Source organism: Choloepus didactylus, chromosome 21 (assembly GCF_015220235.1).
Source record: "Choloepus didactylus isolate mChoDid1 chromosome 21, mChoDid1.pri, whole genome shotgun sequence".
Lineage (NCBI taxonomy): Eukaryota > Metazoa > Chordata > Mammalia > Pilosa > Megalonychidae > Choloepus > Choloepus didactylus.
This window is the reverse complement of record NC_051327.1, coordinates 18,053,216-18,080,438: the sequence shown is the minus strand read 5'-3', so window position 1 is coordinate 18,080,438 and position 27,223 is coordinate 18,053,216. Positions and strand designations below refer to the sequence as shown.

Genomic DNA, 27,223 nt, shown 5'->3' with positions numbered 1-27,223 from the left:
AGGCCCTATAATTAAACCACATCCTTTTGCCTCTTTAATAACATTGTAGACAGAGAGTATAATTCTATGAGGGGACAGAAGGAATATATAATTTAGTGTCCTTTTCCTGAGCCAATATGAAGTTTGTGCATGTAGACTCTTGCATGCTTCAGGTATAAGAAGTGATCTGTTGTCTCAGCAATTGTGTCATGTGAGCTCAGTAATGTAACGAGTCTCTCCAACAATCAGAGGCTCCTGGGATGTGTGTCCTGCATACTTGGGAGTTTTCACACATCGCCTCTCTCTGATGAACAGACTTCTACATTGGGGGAAAACTAGTTCAGCCAGGGTGGTTCACGGGAAAAACCTATCCTGGCCGCCACCGCAGAAACTTGCCCATTGCCTAAGCCAGAAACCCGGGCACTGGCTTGCCTTGCCTTGTTCCTTCGGGCCTCACGTCAGCTTGGTGCCACCCGCATTTCTCCAGCCTCTTTTCCTGTAGCCCCGCGGCCATTGCCCTAGCCCAAGCCCCCTCATTTCTCACCGGGATAAGGGCAGCAACTTCCGAACCGTCTCCTTCCTTGCTGACCCCTCCTGGCCTCCGGCTCTGCGTGGCTCCCATTGCACAGCTGATGAAGGCCACCCTCCTGCACCTGGCACCGATGGCCCAGTACCTTTCTGTCCTGTCACCCACAGCTCCCTGAAATGCGCATGGTTCCCGCCGCAGCAGGCAGCTCGCAGACCCCCATGGTCCCGGATTTGTTGCAACCCCCTCCATGGGATCTTAATCTGGACTTCATGGAGAGAACTCAGGAGGACATATGAGTGTCCTAAAATACAAGTACACTACTCTGTGTGCGTGTGTCTAGGAGTTTTATGGTTTTCATAAAATTCTTGACGGAGATCTCTGACCCCCTTTGCTTTGGGCGTTTGAACGTGCTCTTGCCCTTGAATGCGGTGTGCCCTTTCCACCCTGGTGAACTGCTGTGGAAGACCCTGCTCAGATGTCACCCACGCTCCTGCTTGTTAGCTTGACCCAGCCCTTTTCTGGCTGTGCTTTAATTCCCCGTTTGCATGCCTGATTCCCCCGCTGGGCGAGCCCCTGGGGGTAGGAGGGCTCTCTTCTGCCCCCTCCTCCCGCACAACGTTGGCCTGTGGTCGGCTCATGGTCAGCACCTGCAGAAGAAGGAAAGAGACCAGGAAGGGCACGAGATCATTTTTCTCTGTTGAAGCGTGCACACAATTGGGCAGTAAGTTTCATGGCTCTCTCAGTAAAGGGCTCCAGAATCTCAAAGCGCTGCTCCTGCCTCAGTTTCCCCTGTGAACTGGACCCACATGAGTTGTCTCCCTTTTACTTGTTTTCAGGCATTTACTCTAAGAGGGCGAAGGCCGAGCTGTGCAGCATCTACAGAGACATCGGATGTGCATTTGCTGCAGGAACTCACTGGTTGTGTAATGATTTTTAAATTACTTCTTGACAAATTTTGAGCTCTTTGTTTTTCTTTCCTTTCTTTCATTCCCTTTCAGATTGATGCACTGAGTAAAAGAAGCAAAGAAGCCGAGGCAGCCTTCTTGAATGTCTACAAGAGATTGATTGATGTTCCAGGTAAGTCCATACACTTAGATCCCACCAGCAAGGGCCGTGTCTAGGGAAGTGGTGGGCTTGGGGCTCATTCTTCTCAGCTTTCCGAAGGGAATGATGCCGTATGTGCAACTTGCCGGGAAACCAGGGCGTTCTGGGGACATGAATTCTCCAAAACCCAGACTTGTGTAGGTCTGCAAATTTGATACATTTGTTGAAGTCATCACTGAACCTCTAGTGATGCCTGTGTAAACGCAGGAACCAAATCCTGGGAATGACATTTAAGTTTGGTGTTCGAGACCACGCGTGTCACAGAGAGGAAATAGGGCAGATGGCGTGCTGCACCGGCATCACGGGTGTTGGAGGTTCTGGGCTGACAGATTCCCTGTCCAGGAATGGCCCTAACAGAGCCACCCGGAGTGCAGCCAGGACTGCTGTGGGCTTTCCCCTCCCCGGCCGTCCAGCGAATCACTGACCTGTGGCCAGGGTTGTAGCCAAAGGGCAACTGGTAGCCCCTTTAGCTGCAACTAAATACTTGGGTTGTTTCTTCTTTTAAAGAGTTTAGGATTTAAGTAATGCTTGTTTGGCATTCTGGGAAAGGACAGCTTCCATTCCTTATTTTAGAAAAGTGGGGCAGAGTTTAGAGTACTTGAGCCCACGGATCCTGCCTGTCCTCGGTTCCTGGGTGTTCCAGAATCCAAGGGGAGGTGATGGACGTGACTACATTGGTCCCAGCTCAGTCCTGGAGGGATGCGGATGAGAAAATTAGGAGAGTGACATGGACATCGCATCAAGGCAGCCAACTCACCACCACTCTCCCTTCCCCACCCACCAGCGTCGCATGCTTGCCCTTAGTGATAGTTCTCTGAGCATTGTTGTCATTACTAGCACTAGTTGAACAAGGCACAAAGAAACAGGTCTCCTTTGAATCTGTACTTGTGTTCTAATTCCAGCCCATCATGGGCTTTGCTGTTCGCTCTGGAACTGGGGTTAATAGAGGCCGCTCCAGGCAAGAGGCAGCAGAAAGCGTGTCGGACGTGGGGCAGGGAGACCCACATTCTCCTGCCCGGGCCTTGTTGTGAAGTCTTGGTCCCATTTTTCCTTCTTGGACCTCAGTTTTCTCATCTGTAAAATGGTAGCAGGGGGAGGGAGCACCTGTTGATGGAGAACGGTTTTCTTTCGGTTGTAACGTCGTGTGGTTTGTGATCTTGCATCTTCTTTAGCTTGTCTGTCCCTTCCCCTCCACTCCACACCCCCTTTCTGGGGCACATCTAGGTGCCCTTGAATTTCTGATTAAGCCTGAGGCCTGTCCTTAGAGGTCAGGATGGTGTTGGACCCACCTCTGGCGTCCCTGCCGCTCTCTGAGTCTTTCACTGTCTTAGGAGTTTATCTAGCTCCCAGCTCCCAGCTCCAACCCTTTGATTTCCTGCAAGACTTGGTGTCCAGCTGGAGGTTCCCAGAAGACTCTGGCCGAGGCGCCCAAGGAGGCTCCTTCCCAGTCAGTCAGTCCTTCGAGGTCAGGCTGCACTCTGAGCTCCTCAAGCTTCTGGCACTTTTGTGGGGCTCCCCGTGCGTTTTCTTGTGCGCGACATGGTGACTGAAGGTATTCTCTGAACCACACTGTGTCCATGCTGACCCAGGGATAAAGAATTGGTAGGAAGAGAACCACCTGGGCTTTGATAAATATGAATATTTCCAAAGAGCACTTTGTTCTTTAAATTTTCATTTGAACCTCCTGCTCAGGAAGGTTCTAGTCCATCTTGGGCCACAGGCACCCCTGCCACCACGTTGCCTGGGCGAGAATCCTGGGAGGGATTTTCCAGCCGACAGCTCAGTCACATCGGTGACACAGTCTGGGGGACTGGCTTTTTGTCTTTCCCAAAGACCCAGAGAGCCGCTCGCTGCTGTTTTTCTAAATAACTTACACCCTCTTGTTACATAAGAAGTAAAGCTCGTACCTGGGTTTTCTTCTGGTAAAGTTGCCAGATTTGACTACCAGTTTACAAAGTCACTGTATTTTCTTTTTCTGCAGTTATTTCCATCCTGATTTCCCATGGAAAATGAAGATTTTTTTTTTTTTCCTATCAACATTGCTCGGGACATGAAATAACTTTTATTCTGCTTTTTTAACTTAATATTATACCATAAGCTGTTTTCCTATATTGGTGATATCCTTCACAGTTATCATTTGGGCCTGGAGAATTGAAGTTTGCACCCTAAATTTAAGGTGATGGGAGCAAATGATGTTTGCCATTTCCTATAACAATAAAAGTCTATCAGAATACCTCTGCATACCATATAGCCCATGTTTTCCCGCCTCCCAGGTATTTCTTTCTTGCAAATATAAATGCAGATCTGCATTGGCAGATCCAACGAGTGATTTGAATGGTGCATTCCACCTGCATTTTGAAGTCTGACTGTTGCTCAGATGAAGTAAGCCTGCGGCAGGCTTCCGGGAAGAGGTCTGGTCAATAGCACTGCATTTACCGACAGGTACCCCTTTGTGGGGCTGGGGGGCCTCGACTGTCTGTGTGCTTCAGGCTTCAATCCAGTCGAACCCAGAAACGTTTGTGGGGTGCAGTAAGTTCTTCTCCTAGGTACGAGGAACAGCAACTCATGTTACCTCAAAAAAAATGGAGGAAGCCCTTAGAAATAGTGAAACAGGTATTTCAGCTACGTGCCAAGTGGCCCGGCTCCAGGAACCGCCGACCAGCTGGCCCCGGCAAGACGTGGAGTCGGATTCACGCCAGGCCTGGGAGACGGCCGGGAAGCCTGGCCATCCCCCCGTGCGCCGTCCCTTCCGGAAATTGTATTTAGTTATGTGCTTTGTTGTGTCCTGTGTGCCGGTCCCACTAGAATGACGCTGCTGGAGGACAGGGCTGGGCTTTTCTGCTCTATCCCCAGCGCCCCGAGCAGGGCCTGGAGGACCAAGGCAGGGACGACTGAATGAGCCAGTGCCAGAGCCCTCGCCACGGAGTCGCTCTCCAGGCTCCATCTCCAGTCTGCGTCTCGCTCCCGCCGCCTCCCGGATGCCCCCACTGGGATGGCGGCCGGGCACCCTGCCACAGCCCCTGCCACAGCCCGTTGGGGCCAGCGGGAGCCGTCCTCTTGGCCGTGGTCTTTCTCCCAGTGAGCGGTGCCTCTTTCCACCTGGCTGCTCACGCCCGAGCACCTGGTTACCACATCTTCACCTGGCTGCTCACACTCGAGCACCTGATCACCACGTCCTGGCCATCTGACCTCCAGAGAGTGTCTCGGCTCCGTCCACTTCTGCCCTCTGCCCCGCAGTTCCCGCTCAGCCTGGTGTCTGTAGCATTGCAGCGGCCGCACACTGGTCTCCTCACAGGCAGGCGGGCCCCTCGCCTGGCACCCTGGGCCCCTTCTCAGCAACTGCTCCAGACTTCTCAACTCTGCTCCCCAAAGGAGGCCTTCTCTCTCTCGCTCGCTCTCTCTCTTTCTCTTTCTCCTCCCCACTACCCCCCATCTCACACACACACACACACACAAACACACATCCTGCTCCCAGGACCCAGGCTCCATCCTCCATTATAACTCCTTGGTGACTCATCTCTTTTCCTCTCTGGCTGGGCAGAGGGACTGGGACAGTGTGATCTTGTCCCTAATTAATTCCCTCATGTCTAGCCCAGTGCCTGCTGCATAGCAGAGACTCAGTAAATATTTGTTGAGTGAATGAGTCAACTAATGATCAAATTATTTCTTCAAAATGCTTTCTCATGTTTTTTTTGGTCTTAGTCTTTTAACAGTTCAGACTGAACCATCCTCCCAAGATTGACCGTTTCTGTTGAGGTAGAATGCTCTGGAGGTGCCGAATGTACCATTCATTGAGTTGTAGCAGTTTAGTAGCTCCCTCAACTCACACTTTGCTTGGGCTTCATTCCATAAAGATCTTCTGTGCCTGCATTGAAATTTATATGGCACTCAGCGTTTGGGGTTCGTCATACCAACACGTGAGCTTCTGGGGCCTTCAGTTTTGTGGCCAGTACTGGGTTGCAGAATCTGTGTCTGATTGAGCAGCTGTCCTGCTGGCATCCCAGACTTTCCACACCCAGCACCAAACGTGGGACGGCCACGCACCCCAGCCCGCTCCCCTCCGCCCACACCTCCTTCAGGGCCGTGACCCAGCTGCTCAAGAGAAAAGAAAGCTTAGAGTTACCGCAGGCTCCTCGCTTTCTCCTCTTAACATCCAGAACCCTGAGTCATGTCATTTCTCCTTCCAAAACCTCCTCCATATTAAAGACACTGGAAAAAACATTTAAATATATATTGGCATTGAGCTCACATTGGCCAGTTAGAGGTGTTCAGGCCCCACAGTGAGGGCCTCTTGCACTCGCCACCTGGTCGCTGTAGGCGTAGTCAGTTTTGTAAGGGGTATTTTTAAGAGACTTTCTCATCAGACTTTTCATACCTCCTTACTTCAGCCAAACCACCCTCTTCTTCCTCGTTGCAGCAACCCTCAGCCCCCTTCGCATTGCACGGGCAGCACCTCACCCCCCAACCCACCCCAGCGCATGTCAGGAGCTGCAGTGGTCCCTGCCCGGTGGACTTGAGAGTGATTACTCCCATAATGAAGCTGAGGTGTGACAGGTGCTCTGAAGGTCAGGTCTTTCGGGCCACGAGAGGATAGAACAGGGAGGACTGAACAGAAGCGACAGCCCCTGGGCAGAGAGCGAGTCCAGAAGCACTCCCAGGAGGCAGCCGGGGGGCGAGTTTTCAGACAGAGCACAGCATGTGCGGAGGTCCCGGGGCGTCTGGAGGCAGCATGTCAGGGGGCCTCGGGCAAGGCCGGTGGAGCTTAGGGAGCAAGAGGAGGAGGGGGGCAGCATGGAGTGGCTGCGTAAGACAGTGTACCCCGAGACCTTGCCCAAGTCCGGGGGGCTGAGAGTTACATGGGGTGAAGGGCGTCTCCCAGGGCAGATGGTTGGGGCCTGGTAGCTCATGCAGAGGATTCCGGACTTGATCTAACAAGGAGAAACCACTATTGAGTATTAGCAGGGTAATGGCACGATCAGATTTGTGTATTTAAAAGGTCCTTCTGGCTGCAGTTTGGCCAACCGACTAGAAAGAGGCCCAGGACGTGGAGGGGCCAGTGGGGAGGGAAAATCGAGGTGGCTTGGGAGTGGGTGATAGGAGTAGAGGTGGAGAGAAATGGACAGATTTCAACAGCTTCTGTTCAGGAGGTGAAATGGATTGGGCTCTGGTCAGATGAGTTTAAGGCAGAGGAAGGAGAGTAGAGGGGCCCTGTCTCCAGGTGACAGTACTAGTGTACGTAGTTTTATGTTGTTACAGCTTAAAAGGAAGACTAGCAAAAAGAATCTATAGAACTAATCTTCTGTTCCCAGTTCAGTTATCAGCCCTAACTGTTGATCCAATTGAAAATGGCAAGTGGGCTTACATTTAGATTCACAGAGTAAGTTAAAATTTTACATTGTTAAAGTAGGTGGTTTCATCTGTCGGTTTTATCGTGGACAGATTTTGTGTCATCATGGATATGATCAGTATGTAGGGATTGTCTCAAACTTGGAAACACTTTTATGAATTTTTTTTATTTTAATACACCTGTGATTGAGGTTTATACTTATTAATGTGCTGATCATCGGAACCACTGGGCCACCCTCGGGCGGCTCACATTTGGGTGGTGGGAGGGTATAGCACCTTTGAGGGAATAATTCTCTAATTAAATAGATGAAATAAACAGCCACCATCTTTATTGTAATGAAACAAGAAATATATGTCTCAGTTCTTTAAGTGTGAACCCCTCAGCTGGAAATATCCTGGGCTGACTTGGTAAAGGCTCTTTCTTGCATCACTGGAATTTACTTTGTTCCGAGCAAAATTGGGATGGTATGCATAATTTGCCAGTAATTAACCTTGCGTGGGTGACTTGCTCTTGCTTCTTGCTCGTTCCGAGATTTTTTTTACAATGAGCATGTATTTATTCCTCCAATCAGTTAAAAAAAAAAAAGCATAAATCAGTAAAATAATCAACTTGTAATCTTAGTTTCTGAATAACTCTTATTAATGCATTACAGATAAGAACTTAAGCAGCAGTCAGTTTAGTATTTGGGGATACTTATAAATTTGTTCAAAACCCAGCTGCGACTTTTCTGTCCCAGACACGTCTCGGAAGTGGTGCATTTAAAAAAGTCCTTGGAAAGGAGGGCCAGGGACCGTCAGAGGCACCGCCACATGCACTTCGGTACAGCAGGACTTGTCTGCCGACAACTTGCTTCTGTTGCAGAGTTCGAGAGAGCCTCATTGCCAGGTGTCGTTGCCTCCTCACCTCCACGGCTCCTTCGTATGAATCATCTTCCGCTGTGTGCTGAGATGTGGCTTGGGTCCTACAGACACGAGAACTTCAAGCCCCAGAAGGGTTTACTTTAAGATTTAAATCTGCGGAAGCATTACCTGTTGTGTAATCCACCAGCTTCAGGGGATACAGCTAGGACACTGTTTCATGACTGATTTCCTGCACTTTCTCTCCATAGCATAACTGGCCAGTGACTGTGATAGGTAGAAGTTGTCCATTTTTGTAAATCCTAAAAGGGAGCTGGCTGGAGAGAGTCCATTTTGTAGGCCACTGCATTTTCAGAGCCTGTTCCGAAAGGTCCGTGGCTCCCTGGCGCTCCCAGGAAAACCTCCTCTCCTGGTGAACGTCCCCATCACTGAGCATCTGAGGATCCAGAAATAAAGTAGCGCATCGTCGTATCTGAGAACTTTCTAATGTCGCTTCTTAAGGATAAAGTGGCCATCTGGTCCTCCACGGCCATCACCCTGGCTTCAAGTGAGGACACTTTAGAGTTAAAATTAGAAAACTCGTCCTTCCATTCTTGTTTTCTTCCTTTCCTGGTCCTCATTCAAGAATCCCTTAGTAAGACTCCTGAAAAAAGTGAGGAAATCTTATGGCTAATTTAGAAATACACTGTGTTTCCCGCAGCCAAGATTCTCACCAGTGTGCTCCTCAGTAGCATTTCTGAAGGCTGATGAAATGTGACCGCTCCAGCCCGGGCTGAGAGGATACTCTGGTTTATGCAATTCTAGACCCGGGTACCCTAGCCCCTCAGAGAGCACTCTGCAACTTCATCAGCCTGAGACGTGCGATTGATCTCCTTTACAAATTTCCAGTCTGCTTTCACAAGACATTTTCATTCACCTGAAGAAGCCACCACCAGGACTGAGTTGGGACAGAAGGCAGAGCTGTTGCTGTAGCCGTGGAACGAAGCCCTGTGGGCTGCAGATAAAGTGCTGCCTCTGCTACATCCCCTACCTGGAAGGGGGTCCTGGCCCCACAGCAGGTCCTGCCAAGGCCGTTCCAAGGAATAGGGAATGTTAGGCAGTGCCCAGCACTGGGGGGATCGGAAACCAAACGCAGGGGCAGTTTCCCACCTTCCAAGACAAGATGCGTGAACAAATCTGGTGCTTTATCAGCCTCAGCTTTGTGTGCAGTCCCTTGGCAGGCTGAGGAGTTGGCTTTAGACCTTTTGAAGAAGGGCACATGGGGCAAGAGAGGGCATCCGAGTCGGCTGCCTCCTGCTTTTGAATTCTGCCGCTCACTTGCCAGCCTCCCACTCTTGATCCGTTCTCCCCATCCCGCGATGGAGTTCTGTAGCCAGAGCCCTGGCGCGTGGGGACTTCGGGGAATCCTCGAGCTGCTGGCGCGGGGAGGTGTGTCACCTCCTTCGCCCCTCTGCCATAGCTGGGGTGGTCCTGGCACACTCCCTATCTAGACAGCTTTTCATCGGCTGCTCATCAGCATGCTAATTGCTGTATGACTAATTATGCCCTGAATTCCAGTTGATTTTCTTAATGAGACAGCTGGGTTAATTATGTAATCATATGATTACATTAGCCTAGAGTGCCCTGGTGAAAAGTAGCGTCTGCCACACTGTGATGTCATCACAGGAATGCGCTCGGGAGGGTGCGTTCCTCCAGTGGCTGGCGGCTGGGGATGGCGCCACCGTGCACAGCTCCCTGCAGATGTGGCCTCTGAGCCTCAGATCTGTTAAGGTCTGAACTTCCAGCCCTCACGATGTGCTCACACAGCCAATTCACAAACATCCTTCTCCCCGCCGTCCCCCAACATACACAGCCCCAACCAGACCTGAAACCCTGCTTTCAGCCTCTGCAGCAGTCCGAAAAGTCACCCTTCTTTTATTGGGTTTTATCAGGGCCATGCCAGCCCTGCCTTTAGAGTGACCCAGGGACTCCAAAACAAAACATTTGAATTAAACCCCTAGAAGGGCCGGAGTAAGTCAGTTTACTTAAAGTTTCAGCAGCCACTGGCTGGCCCCCACATCACACGCCGCCATTCTCTGTGCATGTGCTGTGTGGCATATCCCGTGCCGTCCCTCTGTCTGCCCCAATCTCAGACACACTCATGTCTCGATGGGAGAACACACGTCGTTGGAGGAAACACACTTGCCAGCTGCTGGCCCTGCTCCCTACTCCCCTTTGCAGCCAAACTCACCTGAGGCTTGTCTGTCCCTGCTGAAGCCGCTCCACCTGTGGACGCCCCTCCTGAGGCTCGCAGCCCCTTCCTCTTCCTGCCAGCACTCCAAACGTTGGCATACCCCAGGACCCTAGTCTTATCCTTTTTCTTTTCTCCATTCACATGCATCTATCAGGCTCTAACATTCCCTGTGACCTTAAGAGGACACTTGCTTTGCCCCCAAACCCTCCCAGGAAGGGAAACGGCATCGCCATCCATCCCATGGTTTGGGCCCCAGGTGCAGGGGTCACCCAGGACTCCTTTCTCCCCCTCCCACCTTCCAGCCAGTCCGTCCGCAGGCCCCACTGACCCTGCCTCCCAAATGCATCCCGAATCCGAGCCCGTGTCCTTCCTTCAGCCACCTCCACCACCTCCTGCCACCTTCCTTCAGCCTCCTGGGGTCTGCCCTGGGCACAGCAGCCAGACAGGTCTGTCTGAGCCGGTGGTCTTCAAACTACTTTTGCTTTTATGCCCCAACAGTAAAATAATTTGAATTTGTAACCCCAGTGTATTCTCATTTATTTATTTATTTACAGGTGATATGCATGTATAATTACAGTACTGTGTGAAAGACACTGTAAATCATATATACTAACATCAGAATTAAAAGGATGTGATGAAGAATAAATAGGGACTTTACATTTTTATTTTATAGCTGTACAAAAACTTTTTGCTCTCCCTAATATATTTTTAAATCAACTTCATTGAGGTATAATTTACATACAATAAAGTGCACCCATTTTCCCCTTTTAAGTGTATTGTTTGATGCAAAATACAGAAATATTAGAAATATATCAAATTACAAAACATTAGGAAATATATTAAAATATATTACAGTTTCCATATGATGTTTTCTGTTTGGTGCTTATGGACCTTTCTGTATGATGCTTTCTGTAGATTCGATTTATCATTTCTAGAGTCTTGTATAAATGGAAGCATTCAGAATGTATTCTTAAGTGTCCTCTCCGTCAACACAGTGTTTTGGGGATTCATCCACGTTGTTGCTGGTTTCGATCGTCTTTTCCTTTTTATTGCTCAATGGAATCCCACTGTACAGATAGATAACAATTTGCTTATCTGTTCACATGTTGATGGATGTTTGGATTGTATCCAGTTTGGGACTCGTGTGAATGCACCTGCTATAAACTTTCACGTACAGTTTGTTGCATGGACATAGGTTTGCCTTCTCTAAGGATGGAGTTGCTGGGTCATAGGTTCAGTGCACATTTAAGTCTATAAGAACTGCCAAACTGGTTTTCAAAGTAGTTATATCGTTTCACACCCCTGCAACAAATGTCCATGTCCTCTCTCCATCATTTGGTGTTGTCAGTCTTTTTTATTTTTGACGTCAAGTGAGTGTGTAATGTATGTCTTGGTGATTTTCATTTTCATTTTCCAGACAACTAATGGTGCCGGACATTTCTTCATGTGCATATTGGTTATTCATCTGTTATTTGTGAAGTATCTGTTTTGGTCTTTTACCCTTTTTTTATTGGTTGTTTCTCTTATTGTTGCATTTTAAATTCTTTATGTATTCTGGGTATGTTTCTTGTCAAATATATGCACTGCAAACATTTTTTCCCTGTGTGTTATCTTTTGAAGTACAAAAGTTTTTTTGTTTTATTAGAGTCTAATTTATGCTTTTTTCTTTCTTTCTTTCTTCTTTTTGGTTCTTGCTTTTTATGGTCTAAGAAATCATTGCCTATCTCAAGGTTATAAATATTTTCTCCTGTTTTTTAAAGAGAAGTTGTGTAGTTTTTTCTTTTACCTTCAGGCCTGTGGCGCATTGTGAGTTAATTTTATGTATGATATGAGGTGAGGATTGAGGTTCGTTTTCTTTTCCACATGGATATCTGGGTGTTTTGGTGCCATTTGTTGAAAGACTGTCCTTTTGTTCCTTTATCAAAAATTAACAATATATGTGTGGATCTTTTTATGAACCTTCTTTTTTAGCCCATTGCTCTGTGTGTCTGTCCTCAGCTCAAGAGAGTTGATATTGTTGTTCAAGTTCTTTTATATCCATTCTGATTTTATGGCTATCTGTACTATTAACTGTCAATTCCACATTATCTTAATTATTGTAGCTTTATTTTATAGTTAGTCTTGAAATCAGCTCATGTAAGTCCCTGACCTTTGCTCTTCTTTTTAGAATTATTTTGGCTAGTAGATTTTCCATGTACATTTTAGATTCAGCTAGTCAGTTTTTACAAACAGGCATGCCAGGATTTTGACTAGGATTCCACAGAATCTGTAGGTCAATCTGAGGAGAATTGACAATTTAGCACTATTGAGTCTGCCAATCCAAACGTGATATATTTAATTAGATCTCTAATGTCACTCAGCGAGAGTTTGTTTAGTTTTTCCCTTTTCAGGCTTTGGATGTATTACAGTAAGTAGTATTCTCTTTAATTTCATTTTGCAATTGTTTGTTACCTTTACATAGAAATGCAATTGATTTTTATATGACAATGTTATATTCTATGACTTGGTGGAACTCACCTAAATTCTAGAAATATTTTTGTAGATTCCCTGGGAACATCTTTCTTGAATGTTCCATGTGTCCTTGAAAAGAATGTGTATTCTGTGGTTGTTGGGTAAAGTGTTCTATAAATGTCAATTGGGTCAAGGTGGTTGATAGTGTTGTTCAGGTTTCCTGTATCTGTACTGCTTTCCAATCTGTGTGCCTCTTGTTTCTTTTTTCCTGCTTTTTTTTTTTTTTCTATCTTGCTTTTTTTTGCACTGGCTAGGACCTTCTAGTACAATTCTGAAAAGAAGTGGAGAGATCAGAATACTTGCTCTGTTACCCATCTTAGGGAAGACCATTCAGTCTTCCTATTAAGTCCGACTTTTGCTTTTTGGAGGGCTCTTTATAAGCTTGAGGAAATCCCCTTCTATTCCTGGTTTGCTGAGAGTTTTTGTCATGAATGGGTTTGAATTTTTTCAGATGATTTCTCTGCATCTATTGAGATGATCATATGATTTTTCTCCTTTATTCTCTCAGTAAGGTGAAAGAGTTTGAGTTTTGAATACTAAACCAATCTTGTATTCCCAGGATAAATCTTACTTAGTTGTGATATATTATGCTTTTTTCAAATTTGCTAGATTCTAATTGCAAATATTTTACTAAGGATTTTTGCATATAAGTCCATTAGGAATGTAGGACTTTTTAAAATTCCCTTTGGTATCTATCAGGTTTTGGTGTCAAGGTAGTGCTAGTCTCATAAAATGAGTAGGAAAGAGCCCCCTCTTCTTTAATTACTGGAAGAGTTTATATGAGGATGCTTTATTTCTTTCTTAAAACTTCTCTAGTTCACCAGTAAAGTCATCTTGGCCTGGGATTTTCTTTGTTGCAAGGTTTTTAATTTCTGTAACAGGTATAGGGCCGTTAAGATTTTTTTGTTTCATCTTGAGTCAGTTTTGTAATTTAGTAATTTTTCAAGGAATGAGTCCATTTCACCTAAATTATCAAATTTATTAGCAAAATATTGTTCATAATATTCTATTATATTTTAATTATCTATAGGATGTTCTTTCTTTCATTCCTAAACTTGAACATGGGTGAATTCTCTCTTTTTCTTGATCAGTCTGGCTAGAGATTTATTGATTTTAATGATTTTTTTTTTAAGAACCAGCTTCTGGGTTCATTGTTCTTTCTCTCTCTCTCCCTCCCTCTCTCACTCTCCCTCTCTTCCCCCCTCCCCCATTTTCAGTTTCATTGATTTCTTTTCTTAATTATTTGCTAATTTCTACTTAGAGTTTAATTTGCCCTTATTCTGGTTTCTTAAGTTGGCTTCTTAGATCATGGATTTTTTTCCATTGTGGCCAGAGAAAATACCCTGTGTGATTTCCCATCTTTTAAATTTATAGAGACTTGTTTTATGGCCCAATATATATTCTATATTGATGAGTATTCCATCTCTTCAAGTCCATTTGAAAAGAATGTGTAGTCCATAGCTGTTAAGGGAGTGTTATATAAATGTCAATTAGATCAAGATGTTTGATATTGTTGTTCAAGTTCTTATATATCCATACTGATTTTATGGCTGCTGAGAAAGGCATGTAGAATTCTTATTATTGTGGATTTTTCTTTTTCTCCTTTCAGTTCTGTCAGTTTTTGATACACATGTTTTTAAGGTCTATTTTTTGGTGTATACACATTTAGGATTGTTGTATCTTATTAATGATTTGATTTTTAAAAATTCATGCAATGGTCTTCTTTGTTCTTGGTATTATCCCTTGTCCTAAGTTTGTTTGTTGATATTAATATAGATATGCCAGCTTCTTTAATATTTGTGTTTTCATGGTATACCTGTTTTTATTCTTTTATTATTAACCTATCTGTATATTTATGTTTAAGTTGCATTTCTAGAAACAGCTGTCTTGTTTTTTTATCCAGATCTGACAATCTGCTTTTAGATCATTTATGTTTAATGTAATTATCGATAAAGTTGAGTTTTACCATCACTCTGTTTATCTTCTATTTGCCTTATCTGTTTTTGTTGTTGTTGTATTTTTCCTGGTTTCCTTTGATTGAGAATTTTTTTTAATTTTATCTCCTTAACAGTTTTATTAGCTGTTACTCTTTGTTTTATTTTCTTAGTGGTTGCTATAGGGTTTATAATAAGCATCTATTACTTACCACAATCTACCTTCAAATAATATTATACCATTTAAAATATAATGTAACACTCTTAAAACAATAAACTTATATTCTTCCTCCTCTCCTTTGCATATTGTTAGTCATTTTACTTATATAATATACATTGTTTATATGTACAATATATAATACATTGTTACTATTTCTGGTTTAAATAGTCAATTGTCTTGTAAAGAAATGAAAAATGAGGAAAAATAAGTATTTTATTTTAACTACATAGTTATCATTTCCATTGTTGTTTATTTCTTTGTGTAAATCCAGGTTTCCATTTGGCATCATCATCTTTTGGTCTACAGAATGTCCTTAACACTTCTTGTACAATGTAGCTTTGCTGGCTGAAAGAACAGATTCTTTCAGCTTTTGTTCATACACAAAAAGAATGTCTGTAGTTTGTCCTCATTTTTTAATGATATTTTTTGTTGGATATAAAATTATAGGCTGGGAGTTTGTGTTTTGTTCTTTTCTCTCAGAACTTCCATGTTTCTGACAGGAAGTTTAGAGTCATTCTTCTCTTTCTTCCACTGTATGTAATGAGTCTTCTTTTCTCTGGCTTTTGAGATTTTAATATTTTCTTTTTATTCTTGTTTTTAGCAATTTGATTATCATGTGCCTTAGTTTGATGTTCTTGTGTTTATACTACTTGGGGTTAGTTGAACTTCTTAGATTTGTGGGTTTATAGTTTTCACCAAATTGGGGGGGGTAGTGGATATTGGCTGCTTTCTTCGGATGCAACCCCACACCCCTTCCCTCCCACGCACACACACCTTTCTGCAATTCTACCTTTCCGGGATGTATATGTTATCTGCTTGATATTGTTTCACAGGGTGCTGAGGTTTGGGTTGTTTTTTTCTGAGTCTCTTCTCTCTATGCTTTTGTTGGGACAATTTTTATGACTATGTCTTCCATGATCTTTTTATCTTGTGTCTAATCTGCCATTAAGCCAATCTGGTGTTTTTTGTTTTTTTTTTAACCTTCAGATACTGTGTTTTCAGCTTTAAAATTCAATTTGATTTTTCTTTATGTCTTCTATTTCTCTCCTTATTGTGTTCATATTTTTCTTTCAATCCTTGCGCATATTTATAATGCTGTTTTAGTCTTTGTCTACTAATTCCATTACCTCTTGTCATTTCTGGGTCTGTTTAACTTATTTTCCTCCCTGATTATGGGTCATGTTTCCCTGCTTCTTTGCATGTCTAGTGATTTTCGATAGGATGGTGGACATTGTGAATATTAACTGCCTGGATTTTTTTAATCTTTCTTAAGAGTGTGGAAGTTTGTTTCAGCAGACAGTAAAATTACTTACAGATCAGCTTGATCATTCTGTAGCTAGTTTTTAAGCTTTGGGTGGGGGGAACAGTTGTAAAACAGCCTTTAGTACTAATGTAGTCCTCGTCTCTGGTGTGGCTGTTCCAGAGTCTACTGAATGCCTGGCTGTTCAACGAGTCTCTCCTCTCTCCTCTCTGGCCAGCTGTTACTCAAAGATGCCCCCATCGTTTATGAAGTCTGGGAATTGTTCAGCTTGGGTCTCCTGGGTAGTCCTTTGCCCGGCCTTGTGAAGCTTCTCCCTGTGCATACTCACCTGAGCCTCTAGCAGCAGACTCCAGATTACCCCTCTGAAGATTTCTTTGGCGCTTTCTCTGCATGGCTTCCTCCTCTGCAGTGCTCTTCCCTGCAAATTCCAGCTGGCTCAGCTTCCTGAAACACTGATCTCTGATTTCTCCACCCCGGAAGACCACTGTGCTCTCCTCTCGTTCCCCCTTCCTTGTACTCTAGTCCAAAAAGGTGCTTCCTTGTAGAAAGCTGGCGTGAACACGGAGCACCTCAAGTGTTTCCTCTCAGAGTTCACATCCCGGTTTGCCAGTTGTCCAATGTCTGAAAACAGTTATTTCATGTATCTTGCCTAGATTTCTAGATGTTGATGGCCAGAGGGCAAGTTTAGTGTCAGTTAATCTGTCATGGCCAGAAGTGGACGTCTCCACGTTTTATTAATTTTGATTCTTTGTTTTAATAGCTGTCTTAACTGGAAAAGATACCTCACAAAGATTCATGGAACCAGACCAAAGACGTGCGTCACTGGCTCTCTTTATGAAAATATGACTCATATTTTTGAAACCTGTATACTAATTATGAGATGTTTGTTGAAATTCAGCTAGTTAATTTTTATATTCCCTGGCATTCCTCTTCACCATCCAGACCTCAGCTCTAGTTTCACCTCCTCAGAGAGGGGCTTCCCTGTCCGTCTTTCTGTAGGACCCTCCGCCCTCTTCATGCTTGGCAGTACTGAAAGTATTTTGTTCTGTTTGCTTTGGTTTGGATTTTGCCTCTCTCTCCTACTTTACTGGAATGTCAAGTCTTTGAGAGCAAGGATTTTGTCTGGTTGACCATTGCCCCTTCCCTCTAGTTGCTAATGCTCCTGGGAACGTACAGATTCGCTGCGCTCTCGGCCATGCCTTGTGCTTCCCCTGTCCTTGCTCTCCTGTGTGCAGCGTCTTACACGTGGATCAAACACCCGACAGTCTCCATAGGTCTGAATCCTTCCGGTACTTTAGGGTATCTGCCCAAGTGCCACTTCCTCTTTTAAAAAGCAGGAGTGTACTTTGCCCAGTCTCTCCCTCTGGGCAGCATCTTCCCTCACCTGATCCGTGGCCCAGCCTTTCCTGCTTTACCTTTGTCATTTCTGCAACTCGTTTCTCAGCTGCGAGGCTGGGCCCAGTTGACTCTGCCGAGCGTCGACCCAGTGCCTGACAAAGGGCCTCGCCAGGGCAGACGGGTGCTCAGGAAACAGTTGTTAAGTTAGTACTTGAAAAGGTGTATAATTTAGTCGGCTGCCAGTTCAGGAAGCAGAACTCTTCATTAGAATTTTGCCTACCTGTTTACCTGGCCGCCTTCTTTCTTCTCTCTGTCCCTGGGTCAGATGCCAGCCCCCGGCGCACCGCAGAGCACCCTGCCCCGCATTCCTAACACCGTGGTTGGATTGAAGGACATAGTGTGATGTGTACTTAGGACAAGGCGCTGAATAAATACAGGTCGTAGCATTGCTGCTGTTTGTTATACTTACGTTCAGTGAGTTCTGTGCTGCATAATAAGCGAGATAATACCTCAAAGAGTATTTTAGGAGTTAACCATTAGGTGATTGTAAAACACTTTGCAGGTTTGTCCTGTGGGGTGGATGGGAACGTCAGTGGAGCATATTGAATTGGTCCGGGCTAGAAAGACAGGGTTACAGGATTTTGTGTGTTCATGTTTTATAGAGGGGTGTGTTCTCTTTCGCCTCCCCCAGACAATTCCCTAATTGAGCTGCTGGGATTGGAGGCTTGTGACGTTCAGAATAAGACCTAACAATACTTGTGTGGGGTTTAAATGGCATTGGAAATCATTAACGAGACAACAGGCTATGATTTCCCTGGATTAACATGCAGGTTGGGGTTTGGCGTGCCGAAGTTCATTGTTTTGGTCTGTGGCCCAAACATGCTCGAGTCATTATATTGTCATGTGGTAATTAGCTGTTCCTTTAATACAAGTAATAAAAATTAAACCTAAGAGGTACTTTAGCAATGCCTTTTACATATCCAAAAACAATATTCAAATGCTGTAGGCGTTTAGTCATTCAACTGTACTGTAGTAAAGTTGGAAGTTTAATGCATAGAGATGTTTTGAACATTCAGTTCATTCTTTATTCTGTGACCAGTTTGGCTACTTAGGCATTAACCTTTAATAGTGTTAAATTAAATATACATGCTATAATGAATAATTATGAGATTGCCAGAATTTTCATTTACAATATAATGCTTTGTGGGGATTGAAAATTTGTCTAAAGGCCTATTTGCTATTCACTTGATAATGTGCATGTTATTTTTATATGCCACTTGAATTCCTTGCTAGTTCGCACGAGGAAAGCTATTATTTATTCGAAGCAGGCAGAGTGGGTCCTGGCCTTTGAAAAGGAATGGACTAGAAAAGTTGTTGACAGAATCATTAGTGATGGAGGGCAGTACACTAGCATGGTTCTTTAAAAATCTAATTCGTCCTGGCCATCGTGCTGGAAAGCCTCCACGGTGGACATTAGCAGAGTTTTATATAAATGCAGCAGTCCTCAAACACACTTCTCCTTCCCTGACCTCTGCATCAAGTTCAAATTGTAGTTCCTTGAAGGGGTTCTCTGGCACAGCGCTTATTTCCTTCAGGCCGTTTACCCAGGATGAGGCCGCAGGAAAGCGTGGGGGTAAGAGAAGGTATCCTGGGAAGATACTGAAATTTAAAAACAAACGGTGCACCCGGAATGTTCTGAGGTGTTCAAGCTTTGGTGTTTTACTACTCCTACTTACAAGGAACCCTCTCCCCAAAATAGTCTTTAAAACCTGACTTAATATAAATATTTTAATGCCCAAGAAAATAATAAAGAAAAGTCATAGGCGAGAAAGCGATGCAGCCATAAACTGAACACCCAGATTAAATGCCCAGTGGCCAGGCTTTGGCATGATGGACAGTGTTGAAGTTAAACCCCAGCACACGGGGTCCACTGGCATTGAGCTCGACATATCCCAGGGCCGCCTTCTGTAAACTCCACAAGGACACTGGCATCTCGAAGAGTTCCTGGCTCATGGGTAACGTGCTAAGCAAAGCATGCTGGACCTCACCCCCATTTCCAGGAACCAGGGGTGGTCTGCGAAACGAATGACTCCGGTGTTTGAAAATTAAGTAAGCCCTTGAATCTATACTCTCGCTGACCCACGGTGCTCGGTGTTTAGCATTCCTCAACAGGAGACTAAATCTTTGCAGCCATTTCACAAGTGAGGCTGGCGCCCGTACCAGAAATACATTCAATAATCCCTCCTAAGCACAGCGGACTTGAGTCTTCTTCTCTGAGAGAGTTTGAGAATCCAAAGGAAGTACTGCACCAGCAGCCAGCAGGTGGCTCAGAACTGCCTTTTAGGCAGCGGAAGACAAAATAGAGAGTGAACTGACACTAGAAGAGCGTCTAATGTCTATTTTGTGCTGAATTAATGATAAAAGCAAAGGTCTAGAGTAAGTAGAGTAAAGCCCATGACTGCAGTCTCTAATTTCAGGTTAAAATCCCATTTCCTGTCAGTAAATCTGATGGTGGTATCACATTGAATTGGCCATAAAAGCTCCCGCACCAGTTCCAGTGCTGTCTCCTGCCCACAGGCTCCCCCTGTGTCCAAGTCAGGAGTCGGGTGGCCTCCTGGTGGCCGGCCCACTGGCCTCCCGTGGGAAAGCTGCAGCCTGGACAGTGATGTCTGAACAGCCTTCGTTAATAGAGGAGGATCATGGCTCCTTAGAAAGCCCAGGTGCTGCTTTCCTCCACTCCTTCAGCAGATTCCCGAAAGACGGCCATTGCCGCTAACAAGCTTGGGTCCAAGTGCCCTCTGCCCGTTAACTAACCAGGCAATCTCAGCAAGTCCCTCGGCTTCTCCAAGCTTCAGCTTCCACCCCTGTAAAATGGACGTCATACCTAATGCACTCTCTTTCCCAGTGTCGTCATGAGGCTCAAATGAGAAAAGGTCCGTAGACTCGTGTCAACAGTGAGAAACTCTCGGTGTTGAGTGGTATTTCCACCTTGATAAAAATGATTGGAAACACCAAGTTTACCGTGTGTTTCACAGACTCTGCCCCCTCCCACTGTCAGTTTTCCTGGGGTTCCTTCTCTCACCGCTGCCAGATGTGTTTCTCATATTCTTGTAAGGTCAAAGAATGAAAATCCTGAAAGCATTGCACCAGGGCCCCGCAGTGTTTAAACCCCAGGGAATTGCCACAGCCCCCCCCCCCAGCCCCTGTTCATGCATCGAGGAGCCTGCAGTCAGTGTGGGTGCTGAGCCAAGGAGCACCCCCTGCCAGCCGTGGGGCTCCTTGGGGCCCTGCGAGGGGAGGGAAGGGGAGGGGAGGGAGGCCTGCCTCTGGAGTCACCTCCCGGGGAGGCCGATTTCCCAGGTGCCCCCCGAGACCTGCTCTGCGTCTGTGGGAGCCCAGAGGCCGGAGCCTGTGCCCAGCGTGCCTTCTGTCCCGTTGTGCAGATCCGGTGCCGGCCCTGGATCTCGGGCAGCAGCTCCAGCTCAAAGTCCAGCGCATGCACGATATTGAAACGGAGAACCAGAAACTTAGGGAAACTCTGGAAGAATACAACAAGGAATTTGCCGAAGTGAAAAATCAAGGTTGGTGAAAAATGCATCCCTTGGCTTTTCTTTTCTTTTTCTTTCTTTCTTTCCTTCTTTCTTTCTTTCTTTTTTTTTTTAATTGTCTTCCCCATACTGTTGGGACTGGCTCTAATTGTAACAGACGTCATAAAGTCAGGGTGGGGCAAGAATCAGAACAATCATTAAAGAGAGATAATAATAATGCTTTGCTATTTAGAAGTAAAACCTTTCCTCTGCACAATAACCACATATGATTTTATTGCCCTCTGACGGGCTGATCAGGATTCTTTTAAAATCCTTCCTGTGTCATCATGTGATAGGATCTGCCTTTTAAAAGCCTGACGCGTTGCCTTCAGGCCACACCTGTCAGAGCGCCAGCTTATGATCAAAGGGCCCCCTACAGTAAGGCAGTTACTAACTGCTGCCCATACATTAAGGCTCCAGACGCATCCTTAAAGTCTGCTTGCTTAAGCACTACTGTTTCCTTTTCTGTGTCACCTTTTCATTACTAATTTAATGAAAGAAAACCACCTCTTGGTGTGGTTGCCCAGCCGTCAATCAGACAGAGAGGGCAGAGGTGGCCTGGCTTTTCCTGTCATGGAAGAAAAAAAAGAGCTTTCCTACACCTAGGAACCACATGTATTCAGAGCCCAGAGGCTTCTGACTTCCTTGTCTCAAGGAAAACACAGCCCCATCTGACAGCAGCTGCAGGTTTTTCAACCAACACCAAGTAAAAATCCTGCCTGTTTGTTTTTCTTGGGGGACGTGGGTGAGGAAGGAGGTAAAGAAAAGGTAGAAGGGAGGGATGAGGGAAACTACCTGACCTGCTCGGCCTTTATCTGATGTGCTTCGCAGGGATGGAGAACAAGTAAATCAGTGGAGATTTTTAAGAGCTCCTTTTGGCTTCGAGAAGAAATTGGAGACAGGCTGGGGGAGGGAACGTCCAGGGAGAGGATCAGGGAAATTGTGTCCTGGGTGTGAGGCTACGGTTGGGGGCTCTGACCACGGCTTCAGAGCAGGGGCCCAGGAGGCAGGTCCAGGCTGGGTCTGTCCTTAGCTGGTGACCTTGGGCCACGTACCTGACTTCATTAACAGCCTCATTTCCTCGGGGGATGATTCTTATACTTAGCACAGAGGTAAGGATTAAAGGAGAGCACAGGTGTAAAGCACTTAGCACTGTTCTAGACACTCAGTAAAATTAGCTATTCTCATTGAGCGTTGTCTCTGCCAGAAAGGGCCCTCCACCTTTTCTTAACCTTAGCCGATTTTCCCGACCTCCAGAAAATTGTCAGTTGCTTTTCCTCCTCTTCCCCGCATTAAAAGGGCTATAATTTGGGAAGATAGGGGCACACACCATTTGTTTGAATTATCACAGAGGAAGTGTAGAGTGATAGGAAGTTTGAGAGGGAAAGGAATCTCTTTAGCATCCAGTCCGCCAGCATAGCCGATCAGCATGGGGCAGTGTGGGCCCACCTGCCACTCCGGGCTTCCTCCTCACCAGCGCCATCCAGAGGATCCTGCAGAGACACCCTGGACGCCCCAGAGAGGGAGCAGAGGCTCCAGGGCGAGTTGGCCCCTGGCCTCGTCGGGCCCAGGGCAGTAGCACCTGGAAGTTCCTCAGACACCCCTTCCCTGAAGGAGCATAGATGTGTCACCCTGAGAAGCCCCATTCGAGTGAGCAGCGGTTCCCATTTCTGTATACGCATTTACAGCCAATTTTTAAATGCAGAAGCACGGTATGTTTACATAGTTGCTAGACCACTGGCAGGAGAGGATGATGCAAGCGTTTTCAGGGTTGACCTGGCCCAAGTGCCCTTTCTGGAAGGGTTTCCACACTCTTGCCTCACTTTGGCTGTAGGTATGGCTTGAGCACCTGTAACTTTTATGCCCATCGAGCATTTCTTTCAGGCCCCAAATGGCACCCTTCTCTCAGATGCCCTGACAGGGTCATCAGTTTTAATTCCCTCTTTCTCCCTCCAAGGAGAGCCCTCTGAGTTCCACTTAATGAAAAAGGCCAATTTCTTCTCCTTTAACACAGCACCTTTAGCTTTTATCCACTAAGCTACGTGGGTATTAAATGCTGCCCAATGCTGTGCCTTCTGCCTCGGACAGCATGGGGCACAGCCGCAGGAGCAGGGCCACTGGGCACAGGCTCTCCAGGGCCCAGAGCCTCATTGTCACATGCATCGTCCGGGCCCCCCCTGGCCTGCCGGGCTGCGGCGCTGTCATGCTTCAGTGCTCAGCTGTTTCCTGAGCACCCACCTGTGCCAGAGGCTGGAAACACAAAGAAACTTGGTCTTCAGTCTGAGAAACTACGTCCCCCAAGAGCTCCCCTTTCCTTGGAGCTGGGACCACTTCTGCCCCCCAGTCATCCAGCGTGCTCTATGGCAAGGGGTGTGTGCAGGAGGGAGAAGGCGAGGCAGGGCTACTTCCGGGCACTTCCAGGGCGCACTCCAGTCACAGGAGCATCTCCCCTCGCATTCACTCTCCCCCAGCCCCTGTGGCATTTGCTCTGCACATGCAGCCCAAGTCTACCAGGGTCTCCAGCCTGGGCTTGCGGGGTGCTCTCAGCATCCAAGCTCCAGGGTGACTCCCTTCCAGCTGGCTGCAGAGCAGACCATGCTTTGTCCACTTAGCACACTGCAACTTCCATCACTGGTGAAATAGCAAAGCTGCAGCCCATGCCAGACAGGCCCGTGGACTTTCCTGACTTGGATTATGACTGTTTCCTCCAAAATGTGTGTACGGTTACGAACTACTTCTTCGTAAAGAAGTACCTAAACCTGTACTAAAACTTCATTAATCTTCTCTCAGTAGAAGACCAATTTAAAACTCATCAATAAGCTGACGTTATATTTTACCATTGATTCCCTCCCCACTTTGTTTTCTGTTTTTTGTTTTTTTGAGTCGTCTTAGAGAAACCATAGCTCTTCTTCCCAACAAAATCCATTGATCCTTCTCAACTTAAATGTTTAAAGTTCAATTTAACATCCAGGGAGTAAAAGGTCTCCAAAGGGACTTGTAACCATTGATTTTGTGTCAGCGTTGAAGAGCTAAAGTTTAAGACACTCCGATTCTGCTAGGTTACAAAAGCCTTGTATATATAGCTACATGGAATTGTGCTTCTCTTATTGTAGTTTTTTGTTTTTTTTTCTTTCTGCAGAGGTTACGATAAAAGCACTTAAAGAGAAGATCCGAGAGTATGAACAGACTCTGAAGAACCAAGCTGAGACTATAGCTCTGGAAAAGGAACAAAAGTTACAAAATGACTTTGCAGAAAAGGAGAGGTGAGCCTGTGTCAGGTGTGCTCATCCTGACCTATAACTTTTAACCTCTGAACTTCACATAACGAGACATTCTGAAGCATATAGCTGGGAAATGAGCCTATGTTGCAAACAAAACCCTAGGGCTTTTAGGCAAACTTTTGTTTGGTTAGTAAAGGCATCCCTTTATTCTTAATTTGTGGGATTACCTTAAGTGAAATGTGTCTGTCTAACCCATCGGCACTTGGTGTTAGGCAGTCGGGGGGCCAGCGTGTGCTGGGGGTGCCACGCGGGTGGAGAGGTTGAGCCTGGGGCGCTTGCACTTGGCATGTGGCATTCACACCTGAAACAAGGTGAGACAGCAGAGAGGGTCCACTGTCTGTCCCCTGGGGCTCCTTCCTCCATCTTCTTAAATGAATTTTGATATTTACCTTTCAATAAAGAGATGAAAGAATGTCACACGGGTGCATTCATATGCATTTTCATATATATACACACATACATATATGTAAAATTGGTCCCCATTAGTCACTGATTCCGTGTTTGTATACCTGCCTATTCACTAAAATTTGTTTGTAACCCCCAAATCAGTACTGACCACATTTCCACTGTCCTTCGTGGACACACACAGAACGGCGAAAATTTTCAGTCACCCAACACGCTCGTTCCCCACTGAGGTCAAACAGGTGACTCTGCTGCTTGTTCCAGAGCAGAAAGCTTGTTTCCTTTCCACATTACATCAAGTGCCCCACTTTTTGCGTTTTTGTATGTTTTGTTGATGACTCCACTGTTGAAAATGGCCCCAAGTGCTGTCTGTCATTCCTAAGGGCTGGGGTGTGTCTTACATGGCTTCGTTCAGCCATGAGTTATAGTGCTACTGGCTGCGAGTTCTGTGTTAATGAATCAAAAATATATATTTTAAAAGGTATCTTTAAACAGAAACACATAAAACAAGGGTATGTGCTGATCGGTTGATGAAAACATTGCACCCAGAGGCCCACCAGCACCTCGGCCCATGTCTCCCCCAGGAGCAGTGGGTCAATCCTGCACTCGGTATGCACAGCAACTTCAGGGAACAAAATTACCACAAATAACCAGGATTGACTGTGTGTGGGGGTGGGGTGTAAAATCTGTAGGGTTTTTAAATTATTTGCTTCTTTTTACTACTGCACTGTGCTTCATACATCGAGGAGTTGCTGTCAGTAAAGTAAGTTAATATACCATCTATACTGACATGGGTTTTCGATTTCTAATGGTTTACTTTACCCAAAGCTTTTCCCATAAATAATGAGTTGGTTTTTCACTAATGCAACAATTGAATCAAAGTTAGATTTCTTTTAAAAACTGTATGGACTGTTGAAATTACTGATGTAAATTACATAAGTCAACATCTTAAAAACCCTTTGGTTGAGATTTTTAATTTTAATTCTACCATGAAACGATGCATGTGTCCATTTAAAGAGGACTAAATGTAGGGTTACAAGCGTAAGGGACCAGGCTGATCATGTCACAGGGTTTTGTCATCTTGCTTTCCATTAACTTTGTGCACAGTTACTTGGAATTCTGTAGGGTGGGCTCCATAAACCTCAGGGATTACCAAAGCCTCTCTGGCTCTAGTAACAAAAAGAAGAAGAAAAACAGGTAGCAAAATACAGCTACCCCTTATCCAGTGCCTCTTCTGCATGAGACCTTTGCCTGGTACCCTGTGAAAGGAACTTTATCCCACCAAATGCCCTTGGCAGATCGCAGACAAAACTGTGGTCTCAGTTTACAGATGGCGAAACCTGAGTACACACGCAGCACCTTCCCAGGGTTCGCAGGAGACTGTGTAAACATGTGACTCCGTTCCGGAGCCCAGCCTGCCCTGCACCCCTTTCCCCTGAGGGCAGACAGGACCTCCTGACGTGCCCCCTGTAGGACCCGGTCTAGTCACTCAGGGCCAAGCCGGGCTCTGCTCGCAGGCTACACATCCCCAGTGCCCGGAGAGCTGGCAGGGCACAGCCCCCAGCAGAGAAAAGGGCAGCACAAGGCAGGGCTCCGAAAGATGGGCAGACCTTTTGACCCAGAGAGATGGGATTGGTCCTAAATAAATGCTTCCTGGGAAACCACTTGTGGCCTGAGGGATTTCTTGCCAGGTAATTGATAATGAGAAAATGTAAGCAATCTTACCAATGAAAAATGGTTAAGTTTTTTCTTACAAAGAACTTACCAATGAGAAATGGGTACGTAAAAGAGCCATCTCCTAGCTGAAACATTCGCAGCCGTTGAAATAACATTATGTTGAGTTTGCAGTAGCAAGCAAAATGTCTCTGACATGGAATTAAGAGAAAAATGCATGATACAAAATCATGCGTAGTATGAGTACATCTGCATAGAGCATACTCACATTAGAAACTCATGTGCCTGGAAATAAACACATGGATATTTAATATATTATTAAAGTTAACGTTTCAAATTATTAAAAGGATTATCATTTTTCAATATGAATAACTGGCTGACTATTTGGGCGAGAGAAGGAATAAAGCTAGATCTTTTACTCATTCCTTCCACCAAACAGTCATGCTGAATCCAAGATTTAAATATTAATAATTAAATCATATACATACTGGAAGAAAAATTTAACAAAGTATTTGCTTTGTTTATTTGTTTGCTTGTTTGTTTTATTAGAGAAGTGGGTTTACAGAACAGTGTTTGCTTTTAATAATTTTGGTACAGGGAAATCTTCTGAAGCATAAAAGAAGTTATATAAATATGACTACCTAAAAATTAAAAACAATACCAAAGGCAACTTTTTCAAAACAGTAACAAACTGAGAAGACAATATTTGCAACATATACAACAAAGGGTTAATTTTCTTAGCATACCAAGAGCTCTTACGAATTAATAAGAAACCATTTCATCAAAAAATGGACAAAGTAGATAGGCAGGCAGTTCACAAAAAGAAACGCTCAGCTTTACTCAGCAGTAAAATTAAGTTTAATTTTATCCACTGTTGGCAAGGTGTAGACCCTTACATATTGTTGGTAGGAGTTTAAACTGCTGCGGCTTTTTTGCAGCAAAGTTTCAGAGTCTTTATCAAACCAA

The 27,223-nt window shown here is 45.3% G+C and overlaps 1 protein-coding gene across 8 annotated transcripts in view; it reads left to right on the top strand.

The window, feature by feature from the left end:
* The window catches only part of CUX1 (cut like homeobox 1), a 362,321-nt gene that overhangs the window by 185,405 nt on the left and 149,693 nt on the right, over positions 1-27,223 (top strand). For all 8 annotated transcript variants that reach the window (XM_037815379.1, XM_037815378.1, XM_037815376.1 and 5 more), the window contains exons 4-6: positions 1,507-1,585; positions 20,757-20,894; positions 24,040-24,163. In XM_037815379.1, the coding sequence (XP_037671307.1) occupies positions 1,507-1,585; positions 20,757-20,894; positions 24,040-24,163 (341 nt within the window). The remainder of the gene's footprint in view (positions 1-1,506; positions 1,586-20,756; positions 20,895-24,039; positions 24,164-27,223) is intronic.